The following is a 12,930-nucleotide window of genomic DNA, read 5'->3' on the forward strand; positions in this document are numbered from 1 at the left end:
CTGAAAATTAAGCCATAGAAAAGATGGAAGGACAAGCTTGTGTGTGTGTGCACTTATATTCCAGATTCAATACTAATTATTTCTGGATTTTTTTTTTTTAATTAAAAGAAACCTAAAAATGGTGATTTAAAATAAGAATTATTGATGATGCTTTACACTCACATGTTGTTTCATATTCTTTCAGGGAGAAGATTGCATACTTCACTAGAGCCAAGATCAGTATCCCATCTCTCTCTGCTGATGATGTATAGTTATATATTTTTTCCAGAGCTGTAGTTTTCCTATTGGCCATCTTTTTAGATGAACATTTTTGTAGTATAGCTCTTCCTTTCATGGTAAAAGTAAAACTGAATATTTTTTTACATTACTCGGTAGTTTGTAAAATATCTCTTACTGTATCTTGAATTAAATACTAGGTAAAAAAAAAAAACACCAAATGAAAAAAAGCTAAAAAAAGAAGAAACCAAAGTAGTCATTTGGTACACTGATGGTAATTTTGTACAGTTTGTATGTGTCATATCCACGTATTCCTAATGTTTTGTGAGGGTGGAGCATTGAAACAGTGACAGTGTGCTTTTTCTTTTTCTTTTTTTTCTGTTGAACTGCACTGTGCTCAGACATTTTTTTGTTCAACGGACTGATGTTCATGTTTTCATGTAAGCCGACTGTGAAAATGGCTGATAAGCCGTACATTTGACTTTTGCACCATAGACTTTTTTTTGGGAGTCTCTTTAAATTTCCAAAATTTCAAGGCTGCCTCATGAACCAGGTGCTTCTGTACCCCCGAGTGGTGCCATTGCTATTGTTGGTAATCACTTTGAAGAAATCAGAGTTAGAGGTGACGCATATTTATTTCTACACCAGGACAGGGTTACAGCAATGGAGAATAAAGTTACTTTTCTAGAAAACTACACAGACTGTTTTGTAGAAGGCTCATAAATTGAATAGCTGGGTATATCCATATAGTATAGAATAGCTATACAGTACTTTGTTATCCTATTGTAAAATGTGTATATATGGGGTATAGTTAGTCTGGGCTTCAGTATAGAGAAGGTCATACACATGTAATGAGCACTGGCTAGAAACTGTTCACTTATCATATAGTCCCCCTTTTACCTGTAATGGCATACATCTTTAGGAGCTGCCCTGCACCTGCTGCTCTACTTGTCCTCAGGTGATTGGAGCAATAATTACCATGTGTTTTTTTTATTTTGGTCAAAAAATGAATTCATATTTTCATTCATCTTCTGAAATTATTTAAGTAGAATCAGTGGGATTTCATGCAAAACTACGGACCTGGCAAACATTAGCTTGACACTGAACACGTTAACTTGAAGGTGCAAACCTTAAGGCCACATTCACACATTGGTGTGACCTGTCCTAGTGCTCTTTCTTTTTCTCAGACAGTATACACATGTATAGGTAGGATGGTTGTGAGCTCTGTACAGTGCAGGCGAGTTTAAAGGGAATTTGTCAGCCCCTGGGACGTTTTTATCCTATTAATATGGGCATACAGGTGATACAATAGTAAAACCTGTGTGCCTCATATCAGCAGTATTCTGGTGGTGAAATCCTTTTTTATTCTGTTATGGTAATGCATTGTTCCAGGCTTTGGGGCATGCGGTGCCTGGAAGAAAACTCTGCCTCTGGTCTTCATCATACCAGTCCCCTCCCATCAGGGGCACAGTGCCCTATGATGGGTAGTGGTGCTCCCGGAATACTGCGCCCTGCTATAGCGCAATTACACATCACTATTCCGCGCATCTACGGGCATTGGCTTCTTTGTTCTTCTGCTCAAGCACTGGAGAGTCACTGCTACGTCTGCTCCAGTGACCACCATCGTGCGCGGTGATAAGGTGTTCTACCCACTCCCAGTGACTCGCTACACTGGCGCAGAAGAAGCCAAACTCCACAGAAGGGTGTTAAAGTGATGTGTAATTACGCTATTGCAGGGAACATCACTACCAATCATAGAGCACTGTGACGCTGATGGGAGGGGGCTGGTATGAAGAAGACCGGAGGTAGTTTTCTTCCAGGCATCACACGCCCCAAAGCCTGGAAGAACGCATTACCATAACAGAATAAAAGAGAATTTCACCACCAGAATACTGCTGATATGAGGCACACAGGTATGACTGTTTTTTACCTTTGTATCACCCGTATGCCCATATTAATAGATAAAAACGTCCCAGAGGCTGACAGCTTCCCTTTAAGGCACTGCTGTGTAGCCTGACAGATGTACTGCAAACACAGAAGTATGGTTATAAGGGAAAATGAATAATGGGTAATAGCCAGCCCTTACAATTTCTCATCTTTACAATCTCCCAATTACCCCGATACTTAAAATAGATGTATTTAATTCAGAGGGAAATCTACACATAAACCTATAATAAGTATGAATAGAAATTGAGCTCAAGAAAATAGGTTTAATACAGAAAGGAAGAAGCAAACATTTTCACAATGTGTAAGAAAGAAAAACTAGTTCAGTGTAAACTTTGATGTACATGTTGTTAGCGCTTACTCAGTGTATCATCATCACCCTGTACGGTCAGTAGACTCAGTGACCGCAGTCATGTCTAATGTTTCGCACATGGTGTCCTGCTCACATCTTCGTGCATGCGTCTTGTCCATATGATAACGCATGTACAACTCTTGCCAATTCCCATGCAGATAAACCGTATACAATTACTCCCAAGGACATAGGCTGCCAAACGCTTATGAGAATTGTGTACGGTTATTACAAAGAGGAAAATATTTAGCAGAGATTTAGCAGGGATTAAGGTGAATTAGGGCCAGCACTGTGTATAGTAGAGACAATTATTGTAATTGATGGAAGAACCACATGGTTATAATTCCCAGTATCTCTCAGTATGAAAGTGCCTATTCAGAGACTCTTCCTAGATCCTAATCCTCTTATTTTGGTTACCCAAACCTGGTCGTCATTTATATATATAAAAAAAAAAAGTCAATTCTCAGCGGATGGATTCACATAGTATACAGTGCATAGTCCTATAGACATGATGTAATATATATCAGAAGAGTTAAATCATGACATCGTGAGGGTAAATAGAGAAAAATGGAAATTTTGTTTGGCTGTGTATCATTTACTAAAAGACCCAAGAACTTGGCAGCAATTTAAATAAACGTATCAATCCAAAATAAAACAAATCATGCTACTGCTCCAATACAACAGCCCAGTTAATTGCCAAAGACCTTCAATTATATATAAGTCGGGGGGAATCACTGATTGGCTACAAGGTTGACCCTCATTTATGGATTTTCCACTGTGCTACCACCAGGGGTTAACCTCGTAGCCATCTCAATGTTTTATTACCTAGGGTTTAATAGATCTACAGCCATCCCTCCCCGAACATCCCGAGCATAAAACTTTTGATCAGTTTGACTATTGTGTCAGTTTGTTCTTTATGGGTAACTTCTTAAATCATTGTCACACTTTTTGAACCTGATATTGTCAGGTCAATTACGTTAAGTAATATCATTCACTCAAGGGTCCTTTCTGTTATGACACAGTTTAATTTGTATGAATATGCGGGTTATATAAAATGTTAAGATAATGAAGAGCGAACAGGTAGTTAGAGGGGGGCGGTAAAGTAATTGTCTGGTTATAGTATATTGATGTCCTCTCCACAGATTACAATCAAAGAATAAAAAATCCACAGCACCTCATAGCAATAGGGGGTCAACTTTACCCACAATAGAGGCGCACGTCAATTCCAGAGAGTCCTTACCGGAAAATATCCAGACATCCAAATAGAAAATGAAGACAGCGCCTCAAAGTTGGTGAAAAATTCTTTTAGTTTCTTTATTCTGCCCTCTGTGGCCTATCCACAGATTAGGCCATCAATATAAGATCGGTCAGGGTCAGAAACCAGCACCCCTTCTGCTCAGCTGTTTGCCCTGGCGGTGGCAGTTGTAAACACTTTAAAGCTGTAAAACACAGCTACGTTCATTGTGTAGCAGCTGCTGCCGGGTACTGAAGAACCACTCCTACTCCAATTCATAGGAGCTCTTCTGCAGCGGCCTTCATAGCTCCGTTTAGTGTTTTACATTCGGTGGCCAGCAGAGCAAATAACAGTTGATTGTTAGAGGTGTCGGGCGCTGGACTCATACCAGTCCCACATTGACCAGTCCCAGGCTTAGGTCATCAAATGCTGTGACCAGTCTACCCCTTTTAAGTGAGCTTTATTAAATAAATTCAATTATTTTTAAATATATTGATTCATACAATTAAGCCTGTGGTATCCCTTCAGGTGGAAGGGGTAGCCTTTGTTTTCATGAGAATCTGGCAGAAGTAATAATTTTATTAGTGATTTATAAGCCTTACTGCTTAGATACAAAGTCAGTAGTGCAAGTCCCTTAATACTATTCTCCCTAATTACACATTGACCAGGCACCATTGTTCTACTGCTATACAATGGATGGTTCATATATAACTACTGCTGAACACAGCCAGAACGTGAAAAAAAGTTTAACGGGCTAGTTTGAAGGATGTTTGTCATTTTGTACCTGTCGTTGGCTAGCAATGTGCTTGGCTTAGACACCCTGTACAGTGAATGTCTTGTCTCCTTCTGATCCATTGAGTGCAGTACAACACTAATAATCCTTAAAAAGGTTATCCACTGCTTTTTCCTTAAGAGAAGTCCGCAATGTCTGATCGGTTCGGGTCTGACATCCGGCACCCTCCGCTGATCAGCTGTAATAGGTGGTGGCAGCTGCCGGCCGGAAGAACTCTTACTGAGCTGGACGTCTTCTGATAGTGACTGCTGCAGGGTCCTACACATCAGCCTCCTAAAGATAGGTCATCAGTGAAAAAGTAGAGCTACTTCCTAAGCTTTTCTGTTCTCTAGGCGTAATGTGTCTGCGGTGCTTTCTTGAAACCATATATTAGTTTTGGCCTAGGAAAACCTTTTTTAAATCTCCCAGACAACTTCTTGCCAGTGTTAACATTTATCTGTTTGTGGGATGGTATGAAGATAGCTGAAATAAGTTTGTTTTTTTTTTGCTACCATTCATAACCTCTGCCTTGTTTGTAGCTCAGCTCAATTTTGGTGAATTGTGCTGACCTGTTATACCGGAAGCCACCGATTTGACAAGACTGGAGCACTTTTAGACTTAAAAAGAAAAAAAAAATCAGATCTTTGTTTTTCTCACCCATCCTCTTTAAGGATGTAATGCAATCTGTCAGCGTGTAGTGATATGGACACCTCTTTACTCTGCTCGCCTTCTGTTCTGTGATCGCGATTCATTCCGCTGTACAAATGTGAAATGTGAGCAGCACACTCAGTACAAGTGGGGTTTGCCTATCGGAAGGAAATTGTGCAAAGGATTTCAAGTGTCTGTTTCAAGACAATCAAGTATTATTGTGAAGAAAAAAGCATTCAATTCCAGTGAGCTGGTGCATGATGGAATACTGCTACAAAAAAAGGCTACTCAACCTGCAGCTCTAAACCTGGCGAGCTGCGGGGTACCGGACCACAGTGGGCTGCAACCTGTGCCGCTCTGGCCTCGTGCTGCCGACCACCGTTCTACACTTGCGTGGAAGACTACTAGAAGTCACAAATACTTGTAAGGTCAAAGAGTTGGGGAGGACATAAATATGAAGTCATTTAATCCCACAGGTCCAAGGGTACAGCGGTGATGAGCGCTGATTTACCCTTAATCTGTGCAGGGAAAAATATTAAGGTTTAATGAAGGTTGCCTGTTTTTGTTTTTTTTTGTTCTCTCATCAGCTTGATTTTGTAAAGTGTAGACTGGTGTGTAGAGCTGTTTGTGTCTTCTTAATGATTTACTCTCTCCACTTATTTATTTACTGTCTTATTTATGTTCTGTTTTCGGATAGTTCAGTTCTGGCCATTTTAATGTTGGTCGTATATCAAGCTAACCCAATCCTGTACAGCTTGGTCTACATTTACAGCTGTTACTTATTTATGTGGGAAGTAATAGACAGTGAGGTTTGGGATGAGCCAGTGAGGAGCTCCAGCATCTCTTCCAGCAGATCCTATATAGATCGGATCAGACTTGCCCCTCTGAATCCTGAACTGAGCCACACACAATGCGATTTTCTTTATACCCCATGCAATGTTGTTTTTTTTTTTTTTTTCTTTGGAACATTAGGAGATTACAAAAGCACAAATATTTGCTCCTTGTTCACACTTTCTAAAAATTAGTCATTTTGCACCTAATGAAATATAGTGATCTGGCAGCATGTAAAGAAATCATTAGCTGATCAATTGAGAAAGATATGTTCACAAAATAATCAAGTAATCTCACACACACATCTTAAGGACTATTTGGATTGGCAAATATTCGGGGAACGGCCTTTCTTAGGAACTCTACTTCCTAAACATCAGGTGAATAAGCACAACGCTCCTTTTGTCTGGTGAGATGAATTTTAAGCAAACTTTAAAATCTTCTTTATAGACAGCACATTGTCCAGTGTAAACAGATGATGTGCTGCCGAGAACAATGTTTTGTGCTTACAGAACAATCGTGCGAACGATCGTACTGTGCACATATAATTTGTTTGGCTTGTATAAACCGACCATTAAACAACCACTGATCGGCTTGCATGTTGCTAATTGGCGATCGTTTATTGGCTTCGGTCAGCCCATCTAAATACAGCTATAGACTGTACAATTACAGGGGATGTATAAGGTTAGAAAAAACATGGCAGAGTTCATCCAGTAGCGCTGCCACTCCTGTTTGTAGGTTGCACATGGTATTGCATCTGAACCCTATTTTCCTGAGAGTTTTTTCTAATCTCATACACCACAAGTAAATTTGTGTCGCTGAATGGTTAAACATATGTATCCTGGCCTGAAGATGATGGACTTTCTAGCTTTTGCATTGTACCACAGCACTGGGGGGCTCGATACTGTCCTCTGGAAACAGCGGGTTTTTTGTTGGACACATGTTGCTTATGTCTTTAGAAAGTGTCGATTAAGAAATCCTTTATGTAGATGACCCCTCTGAATCTGTAGGGCGAGGTAGACCAAGGGCAGATGACTTTCTCGCTCTTTATTAAAGGGCTCGGGTGAGCTAGGATCCGTTCTGGATCCTGAACAAATTTGTCGTTCTTATGTCATACGTACACAATATAAAACGCGTTATTGGACTACAACTCTCGGCAGCCCATGCCCGTGACAAATGGACATAGTCTGACGTGGATGACTTTACATGCTCGGGGTCTTGCGGAGTAGGATTCAAAGGAACCAAAAAGTCTCTTTACTCTAAAACTGCAAACCCAGCGAGACGTTCCTTTATGTCCCCATGGTTCCTTTATGTCCCCATGGCTCACTATGACCCCAGGCAGCCAAACATGCAGCTTTTCTGGATCCATAGCTGGACGCAGGGGTATACAAGATCAGTGTCCTGGGCTCTGGAACAGCAGTATCTAATGGAATCAGAAGGTCTTTCTGGTGTTTTGCAAATGTTTTAATTGCCAAAGTTTAGTGACTGCTACACTGAATCTAAAATTCAGATTAAAGCAAATTTTTGTTTAAAAAAAATCACCATCTACCGTATGAGCGCTCAGAATAATGATTTTTCTGTCTATATATTTTCAGACCCACTTTCCATGCCATTCAGTGCCTTGTAAAATATAGAGGGAAGCACTGGCTCCTAAAGTGTTACACATTATACCATGATAATGCTGTCGTGGCCGGTTAGCCACTAGGTGGCAGCACCAGTCTAATAGCCTCACTGTCTATGGAGAAATAGAAATTGCCTTGTTCTGTTCTGCAGGATGTGTAAAACTTTCACTATTTAATTATTATTATGAAAGGATATTTAGTATTCATTGTATCTATTCTTCAAGTATATATATGTATGTATCCTATTCCTAGTATTACAGCCACATGTCAGCAAATGAATCTGTTTTAATCCAAATGAGCAAATTGCTGTCACCTCGGTGAAATCTAATGATCTGTTTTGTATCCTCCATAATTGTGAATATGAAATGCTCAGAACTGAACTAAAGATGTAATCAGGTTAAATTCTGAATGTGTTCATGTTTTTCATTGTGTCCTTGTCAGTAATACTATAAAAATGCTACCATCACACAGATTAACGTTGTCTCTGCACTTTCCATGTGTCTCAATGATTTGAACAAAATACATTTTTTAACAAAGGAAATGTTGCATTGTTTATTCTTCAGCATGTATATTGTCATGTTGGATCACGAGACGGAATTCTCTGTCTGGTCCACTCTCCTAAATTGTGAATGTGCACCCTGGCTTCTTAGCCTGTTACTTTAATGACATTTTCCAAATTTTTATTTCTTTTTCCTTAAAGGAGTAGTCCGGTCTTGGGGTACAAGTCTGCTGTCAATATATGTGACTGCAGACTTGGGAATCCTCACAGCACATGCACTGCGTGCTGGGAGCGGGCGGTCATGTGACCACAAACTTGCATGCTTCCGGCCACATTCCAACTAGACTTGTCCTGCCCTGTTCAATACACTTGTATTGAGGAAGGCTGCGCATGTCTAGTCTGCACGTAACTGCATGTATGCAAATCCCAAACTTGTGGGTATGTGCCTGCCTGGCACCAGCTAATCCTCAGTCTGCAAGTGCATAGTGTAATCAGACTTGTACCCTAAGGCCAGACAACCCCTTTAAATGCCTGTTTTCTTGGTTATCCACCTTTGAGAACAATTTTCATTTATTAAATGCATGTATTTACGGCTAAAAATGATTTTTGCAACTAGGTTCTATTAAAAATGTTACACTTTTTGCCTTCTCTCCAGCCAATGTATTGCACTTTCTATTGCTGGCAACGGATTGATTTCACTAAGAATCAGTCAGTGAGCTCATTCTGATGAGAGTTTGTAACTTTTGTCTGTCTTCTCCTCAACCATTGTCAGCTAACATGAGACCACATATGACATCAAAGTTGAATGTTCAGGGAAACAAAGTCTGCAAAAGCCAAAAGAAGCAAAATTTTAAATGAAGCCCAATTGCCATAATTATTTTTCGTCTAAAATATATGCATTTCAGAAAAAAAAGTGATTAAAGGGATGTATCTGGTATAGCAATTCATCCAGAAACAAAAAAAATCCCCAGCATCTATTTGACTTTATATCATTCCAGGCATTAGCCTTTATCCAAAGTTAATTAGAATGCGCTGGAGTGTGCACGCACTGCCATTGCTCTACTTAAATGAGACTTGGGACCCCCGTTCTGGTAATTTGTGTAAATAGAGGATAAATATTATTTATGGGCCAACAACTTAGTGGTTATTGCCTATCCAAGCAAATTACTCAAAAGGGCTTCCCAAGAGCCATTTGAATGGAGCCATGAAGGAGTATGCACACTACTGCTCCATTGACTGCCTCTGGACCTGATGGAGTTGTGGATGAATGGATTAGTATAGTGCATGCACGACCATTGCTCCATTCAAATAGGAGACTTGGGACACCTGTTCTCCTGATCAGTCCGGTTCACGGTGGACTGACCCCTTGCAAATACACATTTATGACCTATCTTGATACTGATCAGTCCCCACTACACTTGAATCTTCCCGTTCATAGAGATCGAATGTGTGATTTCAGTTGAAAATATTTTATAAATTGTGGAAGTGGTTGAAGATTTTGGTTTTCATTGACAATTTTGTTCCCAACCAACTGAGGTCTGGATCCCCAACTGCCACAAAAGCAAAATAGAAATCATAGGAGGATCTAATCTATGTGAGTTTCATCGCAGTAACTCCTTATGTGACTCAGTATTGTGTGGCCTCCTCTTGCCTTTATTCACTCCTAACAACAACTGAGCATGCTCCTGATGAGATTAAATTCACTGATACGTTATGTCCCAGAGGATCTGGTTTCAGGTCTGGAGAATGTGAGAGTCTGTAAATTGTATCAATACCTACCTTATCCGGGAACTACTTGCGCAATTGGTCTGAAAGAGATCCAAGGCCCACTCCACCAGCAGGAAGGTCTGACAATGGCTCTGAGGCCTGCATTCTGGTACCCATCAGCAGGCAGTGTAACATCGGCTATCATGTAGAGTTTTGAGGAACCCTCCAAAGATCTGTTTTTCTAGACCATCGCTGACCCACTGTCAATCTGGTCATGCTGGATGATGTTTTAGGCGGTATAACATTTAGCATGGCATCCCCATACTCTTTCGTGTCTGTCCTATTCCCGAAGTATGAACCTGCTCCCATCTGTGAAGAGCATGGGAAGCCAATTGTGTACCTGGCAATTCTGGTATTTCCTGACAAATGCCAATCATACTATATGATGCTGGCACAGATCCCACTAGAAGACTTATACCGCTCTCATGGAATCTGTTTCTCAGTTTGGTTGGAAAACATGCACAACACTAGTGCAGTGGAGGGTATTTTGTAAGGCTCTTGCCGTGCTTCTGATATTCCTCCTGACCCAGATACCAGTTCTACTTCTGGGTTATTGACCTCCTGTCCTGCTTGTGTAACAGCCCATGTCCTGGTAGACACAGCAAACCTTGTGATGGTATATATGTGCCATCTTGGAGGGGAGTTTTTCCTGTGCAACCTGAATGGACTATGGGTACCGCCACATGATGCCAATAGGGACAAGGAAACAAGCAAAGATAGAGACGAATCAGAAAGGGGAGACTAATTTTATGTCCTTTTTGGGGTTATCTTGCTATACCTAGCCAGTGCTCCCGCCTTTCATTTGCACCAAAGCTGATCAAACATAGTCACAATTGCTTATGCTTCCTTACTGGGCTGATTGATGTCCATGAGAGTTAACTGACTTGGGCTTACATTGTGATGTGCAAGAGATCCTATTATTATTCTTATTAAAGGCATGTATAAATACATCTGTAGTAAGATGGATAAATGCAAGATAGTGGTTTTACATTTTTAATGATTCAGTATTCATATTCATCATTAAAGCAAACAATTATGCTGAATCTGGACATAAGTGGCAAAATGACTAATGACTCTCTAAAGGCAAGTTTAAAAAAAGCCTTACAGGATGTTTATTCTCATGTGTCATTGAGAATTTCTGAGCGCTTGGTTAATTTTGCTGTTCCAATTTTCAGAGTTGTGGTCTGAATTGAGGCTTGAGGTGGAGCAGTTAAATTCCCGATAAGGGTGAGATTATTACTAATCTTTCGCAATATAAATATGTAATAGAGAAATATGAAGAGGTGTCATGGTAAAGAATGAAGATTATCAGATGTAGTGAAACCCTGAGCTGGACATTATGGCATTAGTAATCGCTGACATGGCAGAGACTACCTACTTGCATAACTCATTTGGCAGGAATCAGGAATTTGCTCAATGCAAATTTCGTAAACTAGCTGCCAGTCGGCTGCAATTTTGCTAATAAGGTAGAGGGCCAGCAAAAAGTTTAAAAGGAAAAAAAAAAGTCTCCTGTCACTTGTCCCTCAGGCCCTGCAGCCCCCCATGCTTTCCGCCACAACTCTTCTCACTTTCCCCCCAAAGCATAGATCATTTTCCGCCGGCTTTACTCTGGGCTGTCGCTTCTGGCATGACTAAGCCTCTGACGTCTCTGTGCACTTTATCATGGTCCATGTCATGATATCACCATGTGTATCTCCCAAAGCACTGACTAGGCCTCGGGGATGCACATCATAACATGTCATGACGATGTGTGCCGAAATGACGTGCGCAGGGACATCAGAGGCTTAGTCATACCCCAGTCCAGAGTAAAGTTGTCCCAAGAAGATTTGAGATAGTAAGATAGTATAAAGTGAAAAGTAGATGTGCAAGAAACAACATGGTGAGGTGAGCATTTTTTTTTCCATAAGCTACACTGATTATGCTCTGTGGTCTGCTGAATACACCAACATTGACAGGTTGGGCTGACAGTCTAATGTGTACAGGCAGGGCCGCCATTACTGCCCTGACTGAATTATGAGGCCTGATGAGCAGAGGGGGCCTGCATGGTACCCCGTCTCTTCTGCTCACCGGGGTGCAGTAATTGAACTTGCATCAGTGTGCACGTCCCCACCATATAACGTCATTGTCATTCACCTGCGAGTCTGCACTTAAAATGCCTGGAGGGAACATCGCTGTTGGACCGCGGCCAGGTAAGAAAGGTTGTTTTTCTCGTTCGTCTCATTGAAGGACACAGAGACTGTGGGTGTATGCTACTGCCATCTGGAGGCCGACACTAAGTATACAAAAAACAAGTTAGCTCCTCCGCCGCATACACCCTCGCCCCGATAGCGGGCGGAAACCAGTTTTTGCTTAGTGTCTGATGGAGGCACACGCAGTCTGGGTCTCCCCAGACTTTTTTATTTCTCGCTATGGAGAGGAGACAGGGGCGACGGACCCTATTGAAAGGGTCCGATCTCCCCCCAAACATCAACGGGCGAGCACGCGCGAGTGTCGCCTCTGCGTATCCTTTCCTGCGCCGAGGGACATCTCTGGGACTTTCCCCTGACATCTATTTTTTCTTTTTTATTTTGACAAGATATGACAGGGGCAACGCATCCTATTGAAAGGATCCGATTTCCCCAAACCATCAATGGGCGACCACGTGCGAGTGTCCATCCACGTTTCCTCTCCCGCGACGTGGGACATTATGCCAGACTTAGCCCTGTCCACCCCTAGGTAGTGAAACCATGGGCTTGCACAGAGGCACAAGACTAGTCTGTGCGCCCCCACTGCTCCAACAACGTATGACGGCGGTGCTGCATGGCGGCGGACGGTCCCTCTCCTCGCCCAGAAGAGGCGGCTGGAGCTAGGGTGCCTGCACTGTCCAAAGACGGATTACTTCATGGCCTCTGGGCAGAAGAGCAGAGTACAAGGAGGTATGGTTGGGCTGGGAGAGCCCCTGGGCGGCGTGAGGATCCAGGCTAGGGGAACGCTCCAGGTGCTGGAGCCGGCTTCCCCTCTCCTGCCTGCGGTATCAGCAGCAGCTTCAGTTTTCTCTTCCTCCCTCCCTCC

The 12,930-nt window shown here is 41.8% G+C and overlaps 1 protein-coding gene across 1 annotated transcript in view; it reads left to right on the forward strand.

The window, feature by feature from the left end:
• Positions 1–8,154, forward strand: part of WWC2 (WW and C2 domain containing 2) — a 224,305-nt gene extending 216,151 nt beyond the window's left edge. The window contains exon 23 of the mRNA XM_073577983.1: positions 185–8,154. Within this exon, the coding sequence (XP_073434084.1) occupies positions 185–251 (67 nt within the window). The 3' untranslated portion in view covers positions 252–8,154. The remainder of the gene's footprint in view (positions 1–184) is intronic.
• The last annotated feature ends 4,776 nt before the right edge of the window (positions 8,155–12,930 follow it).

Source organism: Dendrobates tinctorius, unplaced genomic scaffold (genome assembly GCF_039654945.1).
Source record: "Dendrobates tinctorius isolate UK_male_01 unplaced genomic scaffold, ASM3965494v1 ptg000008l, whole genome shotgun sequence".
Lineage (NCBI taxonomy): Eukaryota > Metazoa > Chordata > Amphibia > Anura > Dendrobatidae > Dendrobates > Dendrobates tinctorius.